The 23,625-nt window shown below is 44.1% G+C and overlaps 3 protein-coding genes across 6 annotated transcripts in view; all 3 read left to right on the plus strand.

Moving 5' to 3' along the window:
- The window catches only part of LOC106581666 (collagen alpha-3(VI) chain), a 108,038-nt gene that overhangs the window by 34,289 nt on the left and 50,124 nt on the right, over positions 1 to 23,625 (plus strand). The gene's annotated exons all lie outside the window — the stretch shown is intronic.
- LOC106599138 (collagen alpha-3(VI) chain-like) lies at positions 726 to 10,913 on the plus strand. Its single transcript, XM_082967287.1, has 7 exons — positions 726 to 963; positions 5,478 to 6,077; positions 6,214 to 6,810; positions 6,928 to 7,539; positions 7,843 to 8,442; positions 8,579 to 9,175; positions 9,293 to 10,913. The coding sequence occupies exons 1-7, from the start codon at positions 726 to 728 to the stop codon at positions 9,955 to 9,957; spliced, it is 3,909 nt and encodes a 1,302-aa protein (XP_082823413.1). The 3' UTR covers positions 9,958 to 10,913.
- LOC123729524 (collagen alpha-3(VI) chain-like) lies at positions 10,925 to 23,500 on the plus strand. Of its 3 annotated transcripts, XR_014381989.1 has the most exons (14): positions 10,925 to 11,540; positions 11,658 to 12,269; positions 12,573 to 13,905; positions 14,023 to 14,634; positions 14,938 to 15,537; positions 15,674 to 16,270; positions 16,388 to 16,999; positions 17,303 to 17,902; positions 18,039 to 18,635; positions 18,753 to 19,364; positions 19,668 to 20,267; positions 20,404 to 21,000; positions 21,118 to 22,631; positions 22,768 to 23,500. XR_014381989.1 is itself a non-coding variant. In XM_082966941.1 (12 exons), exons 2-12 carry the CDS (start codon positions 13,386 to 13,388, stop codon positions 21,774 to 21,776), a joined length of 6,606 nt encoding a protein of 2,201 aa, XP_082823067.1. In that variant the 5' UTR covers positions 10,925 to 11,540; positions 11,658 to 13,385; the 3' UTR covers positions 21,777 to 23,500. The 3 variants fall into 3 exon arrangements, 1 of the variants encoding a protein (XP_082823067.1); XR_014381988.1 differs by having other exon boundaries at positions 11,658 to 13,905; XM_082966941.1 differs by having other exon boundaries at positions 11,658 to 13,905; positions 21,118 to 23,500.

The following is a 23,625-nucleotide window of genomic DNA, read 5'->3' on the forward strand; positions in this document are numbered from 1 at the left end:
ATCCAGAGGCCCATTTCTTGCTGAACACATATCCAGAAAAACAAAGTGTTCTAGGTTCTATTCGAAGCCTACAGCACAAAGGGGGTAGACCCCTCAACACCGGGGCTGCCCTCCAGTACGTAAAGGACAATGTCTTTACTGCCTCCTCAGGAAGCAGAAGCCAAGAAGGTGTCCCTCAGATACTGATACTGCTAACTGGTGGCAAATCTCAAGATGATGTTGGAGGTGCTGCTGCTGCTTTGAAACAGGACAGAATTGTACCATTCAGTATTGGTACGAGGAATTCAGACATTCTAGAGCTCCAAATGATAGCACATATTCCCTCCTATGCCCTTTCTGTCTCTCGGTTTGATGACCTTGAAAGCATTCAACAGCAGCTTTTGTCATTTGTAAAAAGGGTCCCTCGTCAGCCAAGAGTGTATCAACCAACTGTAGTAGGTAAGGAGTTATTTCCCTACCTCTCTTCATTAGCAATTGAATCTGTCACATTTCAGGTTACTACATTCTTGCTGAAAATTCAGCACATTCATGATACTGCTTTATGCATGCCTTTTGAAAAATGTTGGTATCATTTGCTAGTCACAAATATACATGATCTTTCTTGATCATTTTACCTGAGAATTTCATTTAATTCATGTGCATTTCTAGATAACACTGAATCCAAACAACGTGATGTTGTATTTTTACTGGATGGCTCTGATGAAACTCTAAATGGATTTGAGGCAATGCGTGACTTTGTTCAAAGAGTAGTGGAGAAACTCACTGTGCAGGAGACAAGAGATCGAGTCTCTGTGGTGCAGTATAGCAAAGAACCAGAGGCCCACTTCTATCTGAACACTTACACAACAAAACAAGACATTGTTGACGCTGTTAGACACCTGAGGCACAAAGGAGGGATCACCCTCAACACTGGGGCAGCTCTCCAGTATGTCAGGGATAACATCTTTACTGCCTCCTCCGGAAGTAGACGCCAAGAGGGCATCCCTCAGATTCTGGTTTTATTGAGTGGGGGAAGGTCCAATGATGATGTCAGAAATGCAGTGACAAACTTGAAAGCAATTGATGTGATGGCAATAGTGGTGGGAATGAGGAATGCTGATACACTTGAGCTTCAAACTATTTCAGGTCAACCCAGCTATGCTTTCTCAGCTCCAAATTACAATGATCTCCCAAACATTCAACAGCAAGTGTTCTCTGCTGTTCAGAGAGTTGCAATGACTACTCCTAACTTGCCAACAACACTAATAGGTAAGAATGCAATCATGGCAACAGTTATGCTGCAGTTGGTCATTTGAGTTAGCATAATATTGATGTATTTCATTTCACAAAACACAGAGGTGTTTGTTGAATTCCTTATATGTATATTTTAAAAGTTATTCTTTACCATTAACCCATTTTATGAATGGTTATAGATGCAACAACTGACGACAGGAGGGACATTGTATTTTTACTTGATGGTTCTGATGATTCCCGAAGAATATTCCCAGATATTCAAGACTTTATGCAGAGAGTAGTGGAGAAACTCAATGTAGATGGGAACAAAGATCATGTGTCTGTGGTTCAATACAGTGACACAGCAGAGGTTCATTTCAACTTGGGTATGCATTCAACAAAATATTATGTTCTTGATGCTGTTAGAGGTCTGAGGCACAAAGGAGGAAGTCCTCGAAATACTGGAGCAGCTCTCCAGTATGTGAGGGATAATGTCTTTACTGCCTCCAGTGGAAGTAGAAGCCTGCAAGGTGTTCCACAGATACTAATACTGCTGAGTGGTGGAAGATCTAGAGATGATATCAGAACCCCTGTCACAAAGCTCAAAGAAATGGGAGTCATTTCAATCGGTATTGGCACAGGAGATGCAGACACACTTGAACTGCAAACAATATCTCATGAACCCAATTATGCCCTGTCCATTACTGATTTTGAAGACCCCAGAATTCAGCAAGAATTGTTGTCATTGTTAACAGAAGCATCCCATCAACCAGAGCCAGCTGCTCCTACCATGCATTTTGGTAAGCTGTGGCCATTTGTATTTTGCTGTAGTGTCACGTGTTCTCTGCATTTAGATACATTATCTTATCTATGTTATTGCATGTCTTTTGAAGAAACCATATACTTGTTTCCAAGATATTTCACCTTTAGAGAATGAGATTATTAAGATTTCAGTTGGACAATGGTTTTATGCTAGCAATGACCTTGATATCACTGCAGTTGCTTTCTGTGCCATCTCGGAAAAAAGTGCCTTTCCTTTCCCTTTGCAACTTTTCTTTACCTTCATTTCAGAATCTGACAAAAAGGATGTTGTATTTCTTATTGATGGATCTGACAACTCTAAAACTGGTTTTGAGGGGATTCGTCGCTTTGCAGAGAAAGTAGTGGAGATTCTTAATGTGGAGGAAAATGGCGACCGGGTGGCCCTTGTTCAGTACAGTGGGAATGCCACACCCAATTTCTATCTGAATTCATACTCTTCTAAAAATGATGTGCTTAATTCAATAAGATCCATGAGGCACAAAGTTGGAAGACCTCTCAACACTGGCACAGCCCTGCAGTTTGTGAGAGACACTGTATTTACTGCTTCAGCTGGAGGAAGACGTGCTGAGGGTGTGCCTCAATACCTATTTGTCTTCAGTGGTGGGAGATCTAGTGATAATATAATGGGACCAGCACAGTCATTGAGAGGGGATGGAGTAAGAACATTTAGCATTGGAACAAGGAATGCTGATACGTTGGAGTTACAAATGATATCTTTTAAACCAGGAGACTCTTTTTCTGTTGCCAATTTTAATAACCTTGACAGCATACACTCTTCAGTGACAGCTGTAATAAATGGTGTTCAGGAAACACCTGAAATGTCAACTGTCATTGGTAAGATTATTAAGATAAAAGTTTATATCACTTCAAGCTTTTTAAAATCACAAATTCACAGTCATTCACTGAGAATCTATTCCAAATCTTCCTATTAGAGAGCAGCATTGTCATACAATTGAATACAAAATTATGTGATTGCAGTACAGATGTGCAGTATATAAGGACCTATTGGTTGTGCAATTATTATTTTTGCTCATTTCAGACAATTCCACTTTGTTGACATCAGATATCCAGAGGGTGGATGGGGTTGATGTTGTATTTCTACTTGATGGATCTGATGAGATGCAAAAAGGTGTCCAATCAATCTGTGATTTTCTTGGCCAATTTGTTGAACATCTTGACATCGGGCCAGACAAAGCACAAGTTGCTGTGATCCAGTACAGTAACAAACCTACCACTCATTTCCTATTGAACACTTACTCATCGAAGATTGATATCATGGCAGAAGTACGCAATATCAATCTTGAAGGAGGAAGGTCCCGCAACACTGGGGAAGCTCTTGATTATGTTAAAAACAATGTCTTTAATACCTCCTCAGGAAGTAGACGCCATGAGGGCATCCCTCAGATACTGATACTGCTAAGTGGGGGAAAATCACAAGATGATGTTCTGGTTCCATCTGAGAGTCTGAAGGCGGCTGGAATTGTGCTTTTGACTGTTGCGGTCAAATACGCAGATGCAGCGGAGATGCAGAGCATTGCATACAGTCCCAATCATGCATATTTGCTAAGAGAGTTTTCTGACCTTTCTCTTGTTAGACAACAGTTGCTCTCAGCAGTTGTCTCTCATAAAGACACAGTAAGACCGGGCTTAGGTGAGTGAAAAAGAGTACAATAATAAACAATTTAATTGAAAATATGTATAAAAGAGAAGTTATATTTTTCAATCATTTTCAAAATATGTAGCTTATACTGTAGCTTCAAATGTGTATAATGTACCATGCACAATTTGCTGATTTAGTTCAATTTTCATCCTAGTTCAAGGCACCAGTGTGAAAAGAGACATTGTTTTCCTCCTTGATGGATCTGATGATGTAAGGAGTAGATTCACAGATATACGAGAGTTTGTTGCGAAAGTGGTGGAAAAGTTTGATATGGACAAGGGAAAAGATCAAGTTGCTGTTCTGCAGTACAGCAACAGTGCAGCAGTGAACTTTAACCTGAATGCGTACAAGACAAGAGATGATGTGCTTACAGCAGTCAGAAATCTGAGGCCAAAGGGTGGGAGGCCTCAATATACTGGCACAGCCCTCCAGTTTGTGAAGGACAATGTCTTTACTAATAATGCTGCAAGTCGACGTCATGAGGGTGCTGAACAGATCCTAGTGCTACTGACTGGTGGCAGATCTAGAGATTCTCCTCGAGGTCCTTCCAGGGCCCTCAAGACTTTGGGGGTTGTAACATTTGCTATTGGATCAAGGATGACCGATTTGGTTGAAATGCAATCAATATCATCTCTTCCAAATTATTCTTATTCAGTCCCTGATTTTGCAAACCTTCAAAACATCCAGCAAAGTTTGGAGACAAATCTTGCCCAAGTAAGACCACAGGAGGTAACTAGAGTTGGTAAGAAAATATTAAACTTTTATACTGGAAATGTTGATTTCCGATTAGAATTATTAATAAAGAACAAAATAGTTTATTGACATAACAGGACATATGTTTTTACATATATTTATTTTTTTATTGTGTGTTGGACAGTGGAAAGTGATGGAAATAGGAGAGATATCGTGTTTCTTCTGGATGGATCAGATAACACCAGAAAAGGATTCCCAGCTATTCAGGAGTTCCTCCACAAAATCATTGAAAATCTCAATGTGGAACAAAAGAATGACAGAGTGGCTGTGGTACAGTTTAGTAACGGTGCAGTGGCAAACTTTTATTTGAATTCATTTCTGAGAAAGAAAGACATGTTGAATTCTGTGAGGGGACTCTCGCACAAAGGGGGAAGACCCCTTAATACTGGAGCAGCTCTTAAGTTTGTGAAAGAAAATGTATTCACAAGGTCCTCTGGGAGTAGACAATTGGACGGTGTGACACAAATGCTAATTCTCCTCAGTAGTGGACGGTCAAGAGACAATGTAGATAAACCAGCTTCTGCTCTCAAGGAGCTTGGTGTCTTGGTGTTTGGAATTGGAACAAGGAGCTCTGATAGCAGAGAATTACAGAAGATATCCTATGACCCCAGTTATGCTCTCTCCGTGTCTGAATTTACTGACCTCCCCAACATCCAACAGCAGCTTCTTTCTGCCATGAACACTGCCATTATACAGGACACAACCATGACACCAACACTAATACCAACAATACTTGGTAAGGAAAAGGTCTTGATCATTTCCATTTCCTCTTTTACATTAGCATGGAGTAGTTGACAGCTTTTACATTTTGGGTAGATGCCCATAAGGTCTTTCATGTTCTTTTCACTTTATAAATATGTTGCAGTTTTTGCTAGAGCTCTCCGATGCACATATAACCTTTTACTTTGAATAGCTGTTTCAGATTAGGGAAAGGAGTGGCTTGCATGTGACAGAAGCAACAGTGTCCTGTTATTTCCTTGTGTATACAACATTCAACATTACTCCGTTTTTTTATCCTCATATTCCCTAGTTAAGAGTCGGGCTCTCAAAAGGGATTTTGTGTTCTTACTGGATGGATCTGATGGCACTAGGAGAGTATTCCCAGCCATGCGTGACTTTGTTCAAAGAGTGGTGGAGACACTCAGTGTGGATGAGAACAAAGATCGCATTGCGGTGGTCCAGTACAGTAGAGATCCAGCAGCCCAATTCTATCTGAACACATACACAACAAAGGGAGAGATTCTCAACATTGTAAGAGGTCTGAGACACAAAGGCGGGAGACCTCTCAACACTGGAGCAGCTCTCCAGTACGTGAGGGACAATGTCTTTACTGCCTCCTCCGGAAGCAGACGCTTGGAAGGCGTTCCACAGCTAATGATTCTGTTGAGTGGTGGAAGGTCAGTTGACAATGTTGACACGCCAGCCTCTGCTCTGAAGGAGCTTGGGGTTTTGGTCTTTGGAATTGGAACAAGGAGCTCTGATAGTAGAGAATTGCAGAGGATATCACATGATCCCAGTTACGCTCTGTCTGTATCAGATTTTACTGACCTTCCGAGCATCCAGCAGCAACTTCTGTCCTCGGTGGAGGCAGTGGTTATTGATGTTACTCCAGAATCACCAACAGTTTTAGGTATGTGTTATCACTGTGAATTAAGAGTCAGGATGTGTTAGCAAAATGGCCGCTGAGTCTTAGAAACGACTATATAATTTGGCCAAAAACACCACATTTGATGAGTTTGATTGACATAATCTATTGATTTTCTCAGTTGATCATGACACCGCCAGAAAGGATGTGGTATTCCTTCTGGATGGTTCTGATGGCACAAGGAATGGATTCCCAGCAATGCGTGATTTTGTTCAGAGAGTAGTAGAGAAACTCAATGTGGGAGGAGACAAAGACCGCGTTTCTGTGGTCCAGTACGGTAGAGATCAAGAAGTTAATTTCTATCTGAACACATACACCACGAAGGGCGACATTCTTGACATCGTCAGAGGTCTGAGGCACAGAGGAGGTAGACCCCTCAACACTGGGGCAGCCCTCCAGTATGTAAGGGACAACGTCTTTACTGCCTCCTCAGGAAGCAGAAGCCAAGAGGGTGTCCCTCAGATGCTGATACTGCTGAGTGGCGGGAGGTCCAATGATAATGTTGAAATACCAGTTTCTGCCCTGAAAGAGAGTGGGGTCTTGATCTTTGGCATTGGAAACAGAAATTCTAGCAAAGAGGTTCAAAGGATTGCCTCTGACCCCAGTTATTCCCAGTCTGTTTCTGAATTCTCTGATCTCCCCAGCGTCCAGGATAAGTTTTTCTCCTCACTCATTACTGTACACGTTGGCGCCACACCCATTTCCCCAACAGTCATAGGTAAGACAGGATGCATTATCTAGGAAAACTAAAGCAACAAACACATATTTCAGATTTGATGAAGCAATGTTGACATACTGTTTTGTTGACATACTGTTTTGTTTCTGATACTCTTAGTGGACCTAAGCATTGCCAGAAAGGATGTAGTATTCTTGCTGGATGGTTCTGATGGCACTAGGAATGGCTTCCCAGAAATGCGGGACTTTGTTCAAAGAGTAGTGGAGAAACTCACTGTAGGGGAGAACAGAGATCGAGTCTCTGTGGTACAGTATAGCAGAGAACCAGAGGCCCACTTCTATCTGAACACTTACATGAGAAAAGAAGAGGTTGTTGACACCGTAAGAGGGCTGAAGCACAAAGGAGGGAGACCCCTCAATACTGGAGCAGCTCTCCAGTATGTCAGGGACTACGTCTTTACTGCCTCCTCTGGAAGTAGGCGCCTTGAAAGTGTTCCACAGATTCTGATACTGCTAAATGGTGGAAGGTCCTTTGACAATGTAGATAAACCAGCTTCTGCTCTCAAGGAGCTTGGTGTCTTGGTGTTTGGAATTGGAACAAGGAGCTCTGATAGCAGAGAATTACAGAAGATATCCTATGACCCCAGTTATGCTCTCTCCGTGTCTGAATTTACTGACCTCCCCAACATCCAACAGCAGCTTCTTTCTGCCATGAACACTGCCATTATACAGGACACAACCATGACACCAACACTAATACCAACAATACTAGGTAAGAAAAATATGCTTTTGATCTGTTCCATTTCCTCTTTTACATTAGGATAGAGTAGTTGATAGCTTAGAACACTTGTGTAGATACCCCTGAGGCCTTTCATGTGGTTTCATTTCATACCTCTGTACCAATGTTCCCTATGATATAACTCAAGCCAATGCACAAATTGTCACTTTCGTTGAATAGTTGTTTGTGATAAGTGAAAGGGATGACTTTCATGTGACAGAAGCAGCTTTGTCCTGTTTTCCCATAACCTATGCCACATGTAATATTACTCTTTACCTGAACCTTCAAATTCCCTAGTTGAGAGTCAGGCTCCCAGGAGGGATGTTGTGTTCTTGCTGGATGGATCTGATGGCACTAGGAGTGGATTCCCAGCCATGCGTGACTTTGTTCAAAGAGTGGTGGAGACACTCAGTGTGGATGAGAACAAAGATCGCGTTGCGGTGGTCCAGTACAGTAGAGATCCAGCCGCACAATTCTATCTGAACACATACACAACAAAGGGAGAGATTCTCAACACTGTAAGAGGTCTGAGACACAAAGGCGGGAGACCTCTCAACACTGGAGCAGCTCTCCAGTACGTGAGGGACAATGTCTTTACTGCCTCCTCCGGAAGCAGACGCTTGGAAGGCGTTCCACAGCTATTGATTCTGTTGAGTGGTGGAAGGTCGGTTGACAATGTTGACACGCCAGCCTCTGCTCTGAAGGAGCTTGGGGTTTTGGTCTTTGGAATTGGAACAAGGAGCTCTGATAGCAGAGAATTGCAGAGGATATCACATGATCCCAGTTACGCTCTGTCTGTCTCAGACTTTACTGACCTTCCGAGCATCCAGAAGCAACTTCTGTCCTCGGTGGAGGCAGTGGTTATTGATGTTACTCCAGAATCACCAACAGTTTTAGGTATGTGTTATCACTGTGAATTAAGAGTCAGGATGTGTTAACAAAATGTCCGCTGAGTCTTAGAAACGACTATATAATTGGCCAAAAACACCACAATTGATCAGTTTGAATTAACATAATCTATTGATTTTCTCAGTTGATCATGACACCGCCAGAAAGGATGTGGTATTCCTTCTGGATGGTTCTGATGGCACAAGGAATGGATTCCCAGCAATGCGTGATTTTGTTCAGAGAGTAGTAGAGAAACTCAATGTGGGAGGAGACAAAGACCGCGTTTCTGTGGTCCAGTACGGTAGAGATGAAGAAGTTAATTTCTATCTGAACACATACACCACGAAGGGCGACATTCTTGACATCGTCAGAGGTCTGAGGCACAGAGGAGGTAGACCCCTCAACACTGGGGCAGCCCTCCAGTATGTAAGGGACAACGTCTTTACTGCCTCCTCAGGAAGCAGAAGCCAAGAGGGTGTCCCTCAGATGCTGATACTGCTGAGTGGCGGGAGGTCCAATGATAATGTTGAAATACCAGTTTCTGCCCTGAAAGAGAGTGGGGTCTTGATCTTTGGCATTGGAAACAGAAATTCTAGCAAAGAGGTTCAAAGGATTGCCTCTGACCCCAGTTATTCCCAGTCTGTTTCTGAATTCTCTGATCTCCCCAGCGTCCAGGATAAGTTTTTCTCCTCACTCATTACTGTACACGTTGGCGCCACACCCATTTCCCCAACAGTCATAGGTAAGACAGGATGCATTATCTAGGAAAACTAAAGCAACAAACACATATTTCAGATTTGATGAAGCAATGTTGACATACTGTTTTGTTGACATACTGTTTTGTTTCTGATACTCTTAGTGGACCTAAGCATTGCCAGAAAGGATGTAGTATTCTTGCTGGATGGTTCTGATGGCACTAGGAATGGCTTCCCAGAAATGCGGGACTTTGTTCAAAGAGTAGTGGAGAAACTCACTGTAGGGGAGAACAGAGATCGAGTCTCTGTGGTACAGTATAGCAGAGAACCAGAGGCCCACTTCTATCTGAACACTTACATGAGAAAAGAAGAGGTTGTTGACACCGTAAGAGGGCTGAAGCACAAAGGAGGGAGACCCCTCAACACTGGAGCAGCTCTCCAGTATGTCAGGGACTACATCTTTACTGCCTCCTCTGGAAGTAGGCGCCTTGAAAGTGTTCCACAGATTCTGATACTGCTAAATGGTGGAAGGTCCTTTGACAATGTAGATAAACCAGCTTCTGCTCTCAAGGAGCTTGGTGTCTTGGTGTTTGGAATTGGAACAAGGAGCTCTGATAGCAGAGAATTACAGAAGATATCCTATGACCCCAGTTATGCTCTCTCCGTGTCTGAATTTACTGACCTCCCCAACATCCAACAGCAGCTTCTTTCTGCCATGAACACTGCCATTATACAGGACACAACCATGACACCAACACTAATACCAACAATACTAGGTAAGAAAAATATGCTTTTGATCTGTTCCATTTCCTCTTTTACATTAGGATAGAGTAGTTGATAGCTTAGAACACTTGTGTAGATACCCCTGAGGCCTTTCATGTGGTTTCATTTCATACCTCTGTACCAATGTTCCCTATGATATAACTCAAGCCAATGCACAAATTGTCACTTTCGTTGAATAGTTGTTTGTGATAAGTGAAAGGGATGACTTTCATGTGACAGAAGCAGCTTTGTCCTGTTTTCCCATAACCTATGCCACATGTAATATTACTCTTTACCTGAACCTTCAAATTCCCTAGTTGAGAGTCAGGCTCCCAGGAGGGATGTTGTGTTCTTGCTGGATGGATCTGATGGCACTAGGAGTGGATTCCCAGCCATGCGTGACTTTGTTGAAAGAGTGGTGGAGACACTCAGTGTGGATGAGAACAAAGATCGCGTTGCGGTGGTCCAGTACAGTAGAGATCCAGCCGCACAATTATATCTGAACACATACACAACAAAGGGAGAGATTCTCAACACTGTAAGAGGTCTGAGACACAAAGGCGGGAGACCTCTCAACACTGGAGCAGCTCTCCAGTACGTGAGGGACAATGTCTTTACTGCCTCCTCCGGAAGCAGACGCTTGGAAGGCGTTCCACAGCTATTGATTCTGTTGAGTGGTGGAAGGTCGGTTGACAATGTTGACACGCCAGCCTCTGCTCTGAAGGAGCTTGGGGTTTTGGTCTTTGGAATTGGAACAAGGAGCTCTGATAGCAGAGAATTGCAGAGGATATCACATGATCCCAGTTACGCTCTGTCTGTCTCAGACTTTACTGACCTTCCGAGCATCCAGCAGCAACTTCTGTCCTCGGTGGAGGCAGTGGTTATTGATGTTACTCCAGAATCACCAACAGTTTTAGGTATGTGTTATCACTGTGAATTAAGAGTCAGGATGTGTTAACAAAATGTCCGCTGAGTCTTAGAAACGACTATATAATTGGCCAAAAACACCAAAATTGATCAGTTTGAATTAACATAATCTATTGATTTTCTCAGTTGATCATGCCACCGCCAGAAAGGATGTGGTATTCCTTCTGGATGGTTCTGATGGCACAAGGAATGGATTCCCAGCAATGCGTGATTTTGTTCAGAGAGTAGTAGAGAAACTCAATGTGGGAGGAGACAAAGACCGCGTTTCTGTGGTCCAGTACGGTAGAGATCAAGAAGTTAATTTCTATCTGAACACATACACCACGAAGGGCGACATTCTTGACATCGTCAGAGGTCTGAGGCACAGAGGAGGTAGACCCCTCAACACTGGGGCAGCCCTCCAGTATGTAAGGGACAACGTCTTTACTGCCTCCTCAGGAAGCAGAAGCCAAGAGGGTGTCCCTCAGATGCTGATACTGCTGAGTGGTGGGAGGTCCAATGATAATGTTGAAATACCAGTTTCTGCCCTGAAAGAGAGTGGGGTCTTGATCTTTGGCATTGGAAACAGAAATTCTAGCAAAGAGGTTCAAAGGATTGCCTCTGACCCCAGTTATTCCCAGTCTGTTTCTGAATTCTCTGATCTCCCCAGCGTCCAGGATAAGTTTTTCTCCTCACTCATTACTGTACACGTTGGCGCCACACCCATTTCCCCAACAGTCATAGGTAAGACCGGATGCATTATCTAGGAAAACTAAAGCAACAAACACATATTTCAGATTTGATGAAGCAATGTTGACATACTGTTTTTTTGACATACTGTTTTGTTTCTGATACTCTTAGTGGACCTAAGCATTGCCAGAAAGGATGTAGTATTCTTGCTGGATGGTTCTGATGGCACTAGGAATGGCTTCCCAGAAATGCGGGACTTTGTTCAAAGAGTAGTGGAGAAACTCACTGTAGGGGAGAACAGAGATCGAGTCTCTGTGGTACAGTATAGCAGAGAACCAGAGGCCCACTTCTATCTGAACACTTACATGAGAAAAGAAGAGGTTGTTGACACCGTAAGAGGGCTGAAGCACAAAGGAGGGAGACCCCTCAACACTGGAGCAGCTCTCCAGTATGTCAGGGACTACATCTTTACTGCCTCCTCTGGAAGTAGGCGCCTTGAAAGTGTTCCACAGATTCTGATACTGCTAAATGGTGGAAGGTCCTTTGACAATGTAGATAAACCAGCTTCTGCTCTCAAGGAGCTTGGTGTCTTGGTGTTTGGAATTGGAACAAGGAGCTCTGATAGCAGAGAATTACAGAAGATATCCTATGACCCCAGTTATGCTCTCTCCGTGTCTGAATTTACTGACCTCCCCAACATCCAACAGCAGCTTCTTTCTGCCATGAACACTGCCATTATACAGGACACAACCATGACACCAACACTAATACCAACAATACTAGGTAAGAAAAATATGCTTTTGATCTGTTCCATTTCCTCTTTTACATTAGGATAGAGTAGTTGATAGCTTAGAACACTTGTGTAGATACCCCTGAGGCCTTTCATGTGGTTTCATTTCATACCTCTGTACCAATGTTCCCTATGATATAACTCAAGCCAATGCACAAATTGTCACTTTCGTTGAATAGTTGTTTGTGATAAGTGAAAGGGATGACTTTCATGTGACAGAAGCAGCTTTGTCCTGTTTTCCCATAACCTATGCCACATGTAATATTACTCTTTACCTGAACCTTCAAATTCCCTAGTTGAGAGTCAGGCTCCCAGGAGGGATGTTGTGTTCTTGCTGGATGGATCTGATGGCACTAGGAGTGGATTCCCAGCCATGCGTGACTTTGTTCAAAGAGTGGTGGAGACACTCAGTGTGGATGAGAACAAAGATCGCGTTGCGGTGGTCCAGTACAGTAGAGATCCAGCCGCACAATTATATCTGAACACATACACAACAAAGGGAGAGATTCTCAACACTGTAAGAGGTCTGAGACACAAAGGCGGGAGACCTCTCAACACTGGAGCAGCTCTCCAGTACGTGAGGGACAATGTCTTTACTGCCTCCTCCGGAAGCAGACGCTTGGAAGGCGTTCCACAGCTATTGATTCTGTTGAGTGGTGGAAGGTCGGTTGACAATGTTGACACGCCAGCCTCTGCTCTGAAGGAGCTTGGGGTTTTGGTCTTTGGAATTGGAACAAGGAGCTCTGATAGCAGAGAATTGCAGAGGATATCACATGATCCCAGTTACGCTCTGTCTGTCTCAGACTTTACTGACCTTCCGAGCATCCAGCAGCAACTTCTGTCCTCGGTGGAGGCAGTGGTTATTGATGTTACTCCAGAATCACCAACAGTTTTAGGTATGTGTTATCACTGTGAATTAAGAGTCAGGATGTGTTAACAAAATGTCCGCTGAGTCTTAGAAACGACTATATAATTGGCCAAAAACACCACAATTGATCAGTTTGAATTAACATAATCTATTGATTTTCTCAGTTGATCATGCCACCGCCAGAAAGGATGTGGTATTCCTTCTGGATGGTTCTGATGGCACAAGGAATGGATTCCCAGCAATGCGTGATTTTGTTCAGAGAGTAGTAGAGAAACTCAATGTGGGAGGAGACAAAGACCGCGTTTCTGTGGTCCAGTACGGTAGAGATCAAGAAGTTAATTTCTATCTGAACACATACACCACGAAGGGCGACATTCTTGACATCGTCAGAGGTCTGAGGCACAGAGGAGGTAGACCCCTCAACACTGGGGCAGCCCTCCAGTATGTAAGGGACAACGTCTTTACTGCCTCCTCAGGAAGCAGAAGCCAAGAGGGTGTCCCTCAGATGCTGATACTGCTGAGTGGTGGGAGGTCCAATGATAATGTTGAAATACCAGTTTCTGCCCTGAAAGAGAGTGGGGTCTTGATCTTTGGCATTGGAAACAGAAATTCTAGCAAAGAGGTTCAAAGGATTGCCTCTGACCCCAGTTATTCCCAGTCTGTTTCTGAATTCTCTGATCTCCCCAGCGTCCAGGATAAGTTTTTCTCCTCACTCATTACTGTACACGTTGGCGCCACACCCATTTCCCCAACAGTCATAGGTAAGACCGGATGCATTATCTAGGAAAACTAAAGCAACAAACACATATTTCAGATTTGATGAAGCAATGTTGACATACTGTTTTGTTGACATACTGTTTTGTTTCTGATACTCTTAGTGGACCTAAGCATTGCCAGAAAGGATGTAGTATTCTTGCTGGATGGTTCTGATGGCACTAGGAATGGCTTCCCAGAAATGCGGGACTTTGTTCAAAGAGTAGTGGAGAAACTCACTGTAGGGGAGAACAGAGATCGAGTCTCTGTGGTACAGTATAGCAGAGAACCAGAGGCCCACTTCTATCTGAACACTTACATGAGAAAAGAAGAGGTTGTTGACACCGTAAGAGGGCTGAAGCACAAAGGAGGGAGACCCCTCAACACTGGAGCAGCTCTCCAGTATGTCAGGGACTACATCTTTACTGCCTCCTCTGGAAGTAGGCGCCTTGAAAGTGTTCCACAGATTCTGATACTGCTAAATGGTGGAAGGTCCTTTGACAATGTAGATAAACCAGCTTCTGCTCTCAAGGAGCTTGGTGTCTTGGTGTTTGGAATTGGAACAAGGAGCTCTGATAGCAGAGAATTACAGAAGATATCCTATGACCCCAGTTATGCTCTCTCCGTGTCTGAATTTACTGACCTCCCCAACATCCAACAGCAGCTTCTTTCTGCCATGAACACTGCCATTATACAGGACACAACCATGACACCAACACTAATACCAACAATACTAGGTAAGAAAAATATGCTTTTGATCTGTTCCATTTCCTCTTTTACATTAGGATAGAGTAGTTGATAGCTTAGAACACTTGTGTAGATACCCCTGAGGCCTTTCATGTGGTTTCATTTCATACCTCTGTACCAATGTTCCCTATGATATAACTCAAGCCAATGCACAAATTGTCACTTTCGTTGAATAGTTGTTTGTGATAAGTGAAAGGGATGACTTTCATGTGACAGAAGCAGCTTTGTCCTGTTTTCCCATAACCTATGCCACATGTAATATGACTCTTTATCTGAACCTTCACATTCCCTAGTTGAGAGTCAGGCTCCCAGGAGGGATGTTGTGTTCTTGCTGGATGGATCTGATGGCACTAGGAGTGGATTCCCAGCCATGCGTGACTTTGTTCAAAGAGTGGTGGAGACACTCAGTGTGGATGAGAACAAAGATCGCGTTGCGGTGGTCCAGTACAGTAGAGATCCAGCCGCCCAATTCTATCTGAACACATACACAACAAAGGGAGAGATTCTCAACACTGTAAGAGGTCTGAGACACAAAGGCGGGAGACCTCTCAACACTGGAGCAGCTCTCCAGTACGTGAGGGACAATGTCTTTACTGCCTCCTCCGGAAGCAGACGCTTGGAAGGCGTTCCACAGCTACTGATTCTGTTGAGTGGTGGAAGGTCGGTTGACAATGTTGACACGCCAGCCTCTGCTCTGAAGGAGCTTGGGGTTTTGGTCTTTGGAATTGGAACAAGGAGCTCTGATAGCAGAGAATTGCAGAGGATATCACATGATCCCAGTTACGCTCTGTCTGTCTCAGACTTTACTGACCTTCCAAGCATCCAGCAGCAACTTCTGTCCTCGGTGGAGGCAGTGGTTATTGATGTTACTCCAGAATCACCAACAGTTTTAGGTATGTGTTATCACTGTGAATTAAGAGTCAGGATGTGTTAACAAAATGGCCGCTGAGTCTTAGAAACGACTATATAATTGGCCAAAAACACCACAATTGATCAGTTTGAATTAACATAATCTATTGATTTTCTCAGTTGATCATGACACCGCCAGAAAGGATGTGGTATTCCTTCTGGATGGTTCTGATGGCACAAGGAATGGATTCCCAGCAATGCGTGATTTTGTTCAGAGAGTAGTAGAGAAACTCAATGTGGGAGGAGACAAAGACCGCGTTTCTGTGGTCCAGTACGGTAGAGATCAAGAAGTTAATTTCTATCTGAACACATACACCACGAAGGGCGACATTCTTGACATCGTCAGAGGTCTGAGGCACAGAGGAGGTAGACCCCTCAACACTGGGGCAGCCCTCCATTATGTAAGGGACAACGTCTTTACTGCCTCCTCAGGAAGCAGAAGCCAAGAGGGTGTCCCTCAGATGCTGATACTGCTGAGTGGCGGGAGGTCCAATGATAATGTTGAAATACCAGTTTCTGCCCTGAAAGAGAGTGGGGTCTTGATCTTTGGCATTGGAAACAGAAATTCTAGCAAAGAGGTTCAAAGGATTGCCTCTGACCCCAGTTATTCCCAGTCTGTTTCTGAATTCTCTGATCTCCCCAGCGTCCAGGATAAGTTTTTCTCCTCACTCATTACTGTACACGTTGGCGCCACACCCATTTCCCCAACAGTCATAGGTAAGACCGGATGCATTATCTAGGAAAACTAAAGCAACAAACACATATTTCAGATTTGATGAAGCAATGTTGACATACTGTTTTGTTGACATACTGTTTTGTTTCTGATACTCTTAGTGGACCTAAGCATTGCCAGAAAGGATGTAGTATTCTTGCTGGATGGTTCTGATGGCACTAGGAATGGCTTCCCAGAAATGCGGGACTTTGTTCAAAGAGTAGTGGAGAAACTCACTGTAGGGGAGAACAGAGATCGAGTCTCTGTGGTACAGTATAGCAGAGAACCAGAGGCCCACTTCTATCTGAACACTTACATGAGAAAAGAAGAGGTTGTTGACACCGTAAGAGGGCTGAAGCACAAAGGAGGGAGACCCCTCAACACTGGAGCAGCTCTCCAGTATGTCAGGGACTACATCTTTAATGCCTCCTCTGGAAGTAGGCGCCTTGAAAGTGTTCCACAGATTCTGATACTGCTAAATGGTGGAAGGTCCTTTGACAATGTAGATAAACCAGCTTCTGCTCTCAAGGAGCTTGGTGTCTTGGTGTTTGGAATTGGAACAAGGAGCTCTGATAGCAGAGAATTACAGAAGATATCCTATGACCCCAGTTATGCTCTCTCCGTGTCTGAATTTACTGACCTCCCCAACATCCAACAGCAGCTTCTTTCTGCCATGAACACTGCCATTATACAGGACACAACCATGACACCAACACTAATACCAACAATACTAGGTAAGAAAAATATGCTTTTGATCTGTTCCATTTCCTCTTTTACATTAGGATAGAGTAGTTGATACCTTTGATCACTCTTGTAGGTTCCCCTGAGGCCTTTCATGTGGTTTCATTTCATACCTCTGTACCAATGTTCCCTATGATATAACTCAAGCCAATGCACAAATTGTCACTTTCGTTGAATAGTTGTTTGTGATAAGTGAAAGGGATGACTTTCATGTGACAGAAGCAGCTTTGTCCTGTTTTCCCATAACCTATGCCACATGTAATATGACTCTTTATCTGAACCTTCACATTCCCTAGTTGAGAGTCAGGCTCCCAGGAGGGATGTTGTGTTCTTGCTGGATGGATCTGATGGCACTAGGAGTGGATTCCCAGCCATGCGTGACTTTGTTCAAAGAGTGGTGGAGACACTCAGTGTGGATGAGAACAAAGATCGCGTTGCGGTGGTCCAGTACAGTAGAGATCCAGCCGCCCAATTCTATCTGAACACATACACAACAAAGGGAGAGATTCTCAACACTGTAAGAGGTCTGAGACACAAAGGCGGGAGACCTCTCAACACTGGAGCAGCTCTCCAGTACGTGAGGGACAATGTCTTTACTGCCTCCTCCGGAAGCAGACGCTTGGAAGGCGTTCCACAGCTACTGATTCTGTTGAGTGGTGGAAGGTCGGTTGACAATGTTGACACGCCAGCCTCTGCTCTGAAGGAGCTTGGGGTTTTGGTCTTTGGAATTGGAACAAGGAGCTCTGATAGCAGAGAATTGCAGAGGATATCACATGATCCCAGTTACGCTCTGTCTGTCTCAGACTTTACTGACCTTCCAAGCATCCAGCAGCAACTTCTGTCCTCGGTGGAGGCAGTGGTTATTGATGTTACTCCAGAATCACCAACAGTTTTAGGTATGTGTTATCACTGTGAATTAAGAGTCAGGATGTGTTAACAAAATGGCCGCTGAGTCTTAGAAACGACTATATAATTGGCCAAAAACACCACAATTGATCAGTTTGAATTAACATAATCTATTGATTTTCTCAGTTGATCATGACACCGCCAGAAAGGATGTGGTATTCCTTCTGGATGGTTCTGATGGCACAAGGAATGGATTCCCAGCAATGCGTGATTTTGTTCAGAGAGTAGTAGAGAAACTCAATGTGGGAGGAGACAAAGACCGCGTTTCTGTGGTCCAGTACGGTAGAGATCAAGAAGTTAATTTCTATCTGAACACATACACCACGAAGGGCGACATTCTTGACATCGTCAGAGGTCTGAGGCACAGAGGAGGTAGACCCCTCAACACTGGGGCAGCCCTCCATTATGTAAGGGACAACGTCTTTACTGCCTCCTCAGGAAGCAGAAGCCAAGAGGGTGTCCCTCAGATGCTGATACTGCTGAGTGGCGGGAGGTCCAATGATAATGTTGAAATACCAGTTTCTGCCCTGAAAGAGAGTGGGGTCTTGATCTTTGGCATTGGAAACAGAAATTCTAGCAAAGAGGTTCAAAGGATTGCCTCTGACCCCAGTTATTCCCAGTCTGTTTCTGAATTCTCTGATCTCCCCAGCGTCCAGGATAAGTTTTTCTCCTCACTCATTACTGTACACGTTGGCGCCACACCCATTTCCCCAACAGTCATAGGTAAGACCGGATGCATTATCTAGGAAAACTAAAGCAACAAACACATATTTCAGATTTGATGAAGCAATGTTGACATACTGTTTTGTTGACATACTGTTTTGTTTCTGATACTCTTAGTGGACCTAAGCATTGCCAGAAAGGATGTAGTATTCTTGCTGGATGGTTCTGATGGCACTAGGAATGGCTTCCCAGAAATGCGGGACTTTGTTCAAAGAGTAGTGGAGAAACTCACTGTAGGGGAGAACAGAGATCGAGTCTCTGTGGTACAGTATAGCAGAGAACCAGAGGCCCACTTCTATCTGAACACTTACATGAGAAAAGAAGAGGTTGTTGACACCGTAAGAGGGCTGAAGCACAAAGGAGGGAGACCCCTCAACACTGGAGCAGCTCTCCAGTATGTCAGGGACTACATCTTTAATGCCTCCTCTGGAAGTAGGCGCCTTGAAAGTGTTCCACAGATTCTGATACTGCTAAATGGTGGAAGGTCCTTTGACAATGTAGATAAACCAGCTTCTGCTCTCAAGGAGCTTGGTGTCTTGGTGTTTGGAATTGGAACAAGGAGCTCTGATAGCAGAGAATTACAGAAGATATCCTATGACCCCAGTTATGCTCTCTCCGTGTCTGAATTTACTGACCTCCCCAACATCCAACAGCAGCTTCTTTCTGCCATGAACACTGCCATTATACAGGACACAACCATGACACCAACACTAATACCAACAATACTAGGTAAGAAAAATATGCTTTTGATCTGTTCCATTTCCTCTTTTACATTAGGATAGAGTAGTTGATACCTTTGATCACTCTTGTAGGTTCCCCTGAGGCCTTTCATGTGGTTTCATTTCATACCTCTGTACCAATGTTCCCTATGATATAACTCAAGCCAATGCACAAATTGTCACTTTCGTTGAATAGTTGTTTGTGATAAGTGAAAGGGATGACTTTCATGTGACAGAAGCAGCTTTGTCCTGTTTTCCCATAACCTATGCCACATGTAATATGACTCTTTATCTGAACCTTCACATTCCCTAGTTGAGAGTCAGGCTCCCAGGAGGGATGTTGTGTTCTTGCTGGATGGATCTGATGGCACTAGGAGTGGATTCCCAGCCATGCGTGACTTTGTTCAAAGAGTGGTGGAGACACTCAGTGTGGATGAGAACAAAGATCGCGTTGCGGTGGTCCAGTACAGTAGAGATCCAGCCGCCCAATTCTATCTGAACACATACACAACAAAGGGAGAGATTCTCAACACTGTAAGAGGTCTGAGACACAAAGGCGGGAGACCTCTCAACACTGGAGCAGCTCTCCAGTACGTGAGGGACAATGTCTTTACTGCCTCCTCCGGAAGCAGACGCTTGGAAGGCGTTCCACAGCTACTGATTCTGTTGAGTGGTGGAAGGTCGGTTGACAATGTTGACACGCCAGCCTCTGCTCTGAAGGAGCTTGGGGTTTTGGTCTTTGGAATTGGAACAAGGAGCTCTGATAGCAGAGAATTGCAGAGGATATCACATGATCCCAGTTACGCTCTGTCTGTCTCAGACTTTACTGACCTTCCAAGCATCCAGCAGCAACTTCTGTCCTCGGTGGAGGCAGTGGTTATTGATGTTACTCCAGAATCACCAACAGTTTTAGGTATGTGTTATCACTGTGAATTAAGAGTCAGGATGTGTTAACAAAATGGCCGCTGAGTCTTAGAAACGACTATATAATTGGCCAAAAACACCACAATTGATGAGTTTGAATTAACATAATCTATTGATTTTCTCAGTTGATCATGACACCGCCAGAAAGGATGTGGTATTCCTTCTGGATGGTTCTGATGGCACAAGGAATGGATTCCCAGCAATGCGTGATTTTGTTCAGAGAGTAGTAGAGAAACTCAATGTGGGAGGAGACAAAGACCGCGTTTCTGTGGTCCAGTACGGTAGAGATCAAGAAGTTAATTTCTATCTGAACACATACACCACGAAGGGCGACATTCTTGACATCGTCAGAGGTCTGAGGCACAGAGGAGGTAGACCCCTCAACACTGGGGCAGCCCTCCAGTATGTAAGGGACAACGTCTTTACTGCCTCCTCAGGAAGCAGAAGCCAAGAGGGTGTCCCTCAGATGCTGATACTGCTGAGTGGCGGGAGGTCCAATGATAATGTTGAAATACCAGTTTCTGCCCTGAAAGAGAGTGGGGTCTTGATCTTTGGCATTGGAAACAGAAATTCTAGCAAAGAGGTTCAAAGGATTGCCTCTGACCCCAGTTATTCCCAGTCTGTTTCTGAATTCTCTGATCTCCCCAGCGTCCAGGATAAGTTTTTCTCCTCACTCATTACTGTACACGTTGGCGCCACACCCATTTCCCCAACAGTCATAGGTAAGACCGGATGCATTATCTAGGAAAACTAAAGCAACAAACACATATTTCAGATTTGATGAAGCAATGTTGACATACTGTTTTGTTGACATACTGTTTTGTTTCTGATACTCTTAGTGGACCTAAGCATTGCCAGAAAGGATGTAGTATTCTTGCTGGATGGTTCTGATGGCACTAGGAATGGCTTCCCAGAAATGCGGGACTTTGTTCAAAGAGTAGTGGAGAAACTCACTGTAGGGGAGAACAGAGATCGAGTCTCTGTGGTACAGTATAGCAGAGAACCAGAGGCCCACTTCTATCTGAACACTTACATGAGAAAAGAAGAGGTTGTTGACACCGTAAGAGGGCTGAAGCACAAAGGAGGGAGACCCCTCAACACTGGAGCAGCTCTCCAGTATGTCAGGGACTACGTCTTTAATGCCTCCTCTGGAAGTAGGCGCCTTGAAAGTGTTCCACAGATTCTGATACTGCTAAATGGTGGAAGGTCCTTTGACAATGTAGATAAACCAGCTTCTGCTCTCAAGGAGCTTGGTGTCTTGGTGTTTGGAATTGGAACAAGGAGCTCTGATAGCAGAGAATTACAGAAGATATCCTATGACCCCAGTTATGCTCTCTCCGTGTCTGAATTTACTGACCTCCCCAACATCCAACAGCAGCTTCTTTCTGCCATGAACACTGCCATTATACAGGACACAACCATGACACCAACACTAATACCAACAATACTAGGTAAGAAAAATATGCTTTTGATCTTTTCATTTCCTCTTTTACATTAGGATAGAGTAGTTGATACCTTTGATCACTCTTGTAGGTTCCCCTGAGGCCTTTCATGTGGTTTCATTTCATACCTCTGTACCAATGTTCCCTATGATATAACTCAAGCCAATGCACAAATTGTCACTTTCGTTGAATAGTTGTTTGTGATAAGTGAAAGGGATGACTTTCATGTGACAGAAGCAGCTTTGTCCTGTTTTCCCATAACCTATGCCACATGTAATATGACTCTTTATCTGAACCTTCACATTCCCTAGTTGAAAGTCAGGCTCCCAGGAGGGATGTTGTGTTCTTGCTGGATGGATCTGATGGCACTAGGAGTGGATTCCCAGCCATAAGTGACTTTGTTCAAAGAGTGGTGGAGACACTCAGTGTGGATGAGAACAAAGATCGCGTTGCGGTGGTCCAGTACAGTAGAGATCCAGCCGCCCAATTCTATCTGAACACATACACAACAAAGGGAGAGATTCTCAACACTGTAAGAGGTCTGAGACACAAAGGCGGGAGACCTCTCAACACTGGAGCAGCTCTCCAGTACGTGAGGGACAATGTCTTTACTGCCTCCTCCGGAAGCAGACGCTTGGAAGGCGTTCCACAGCTACTGATTCTGTTGAGTGGTGGAAGGTCGGTTGACAATGTTGACACGCCAGCCTCTGCTCTGAAGGAGCTTGGGGTTTTGGTCTTTGGAATTGGAACAAGGAGCTCTGATAGCAGAGAATTGCAGAGGATATCACATGATCCCAGTTACGCTCTGTCTGTCTCAGACTTTACTGACCTTCCAAGCATCCAGCAGCAACTTCTGTCCTCGGTGGAGGCAGTGGTTATTGATGTTACTCCAGAATCACCAACAGTTTTAGGTATGTGTTATCACTGTGAATTAAGAGTCAGGATGTGTTAACAAAATGGCCGCTGAGTCTTAGAAACGACTATATAATTGGCCAAAAACACCACAATTGATGAGTTTGAATTAACATAATCTATTGATTTTCTCAGTTGATCATGACACCGCCAGAAAGGATGTGGTATTCCTTCTGGATGGTTCTGATGGCACAAGGAATGGATTCCCAGCAATGCGTGATTTTGTTCAGAGAGTAGTAGAGAAACTCAATGTGGGAGGAGACAAAGACCGCGTTTCTGTGGTCCAGTACGGTAGAGATCAAGAAGTTAATTTCTATCTGAACACATACACCACGAAGGGCGACATTCTTGACATCGTCAGAGGTCTGAGGCACAGAGGAGGTAGACCCCTCAACACTGGGGCAGCCCTCCAGTATGTAAGGGACAACGTCTTTACTGCCTCCTCAGGAAGCAGAAGGCAAGAGGGTGTCCCTCAGATGCTGATACTGCTGAGTGGCGGGAGGTCCAATGATAATGTTGAAATACCAGTTTCTGCCCTGAAAGAGAGTGGGGTCTTGATCTTTGGCATTGGAAACAGAAATTCTAGCAAAGAGGTTCAAAGGATTGCCTCTGACCCCAGTTATTCCCAGTCTGTTTCTGAATTCTCTGATCTCCCCAGCGTCCAGGATAAGTTTTTCTCCTCACTCATTACTGTACACGTTGGCGCCACACCCATTTCCCCAACAGTCATAGGTAAGACCGGATGCATTATCTAGGAAAACTAAAGCAACAAACACATATTTCAGATTTGATGAAGCAATGTTGACATACTGTTTTGTTGACATACTGTTTTGTTTCTGATACTCTTAGTGGACCTAAGCATTGCCATAAAGGATGTAGTATTCTTGCTGGATGGTTCTGATGGCACTAGGAATGGCTTCCCAGAAATGCGGGACTTTGTTCAAAGAGTAGTGGAGAAACTCACTGTAGGGGAGAACAGAGATCGAGTCTCTG

This window comes from Salmo salar, chromosome 21, assembly GCF_965601325.2.
Source record: "Salmo salar chromosome 21, fSalSal1, whole genome shotgun sequence".
Classification (NCBI taxonomy): Eukaryota; Metazoa; Chordata; class Actinopteri; order Salmoniformes; family Salmonidae; genus Salmo; species Salmo salar.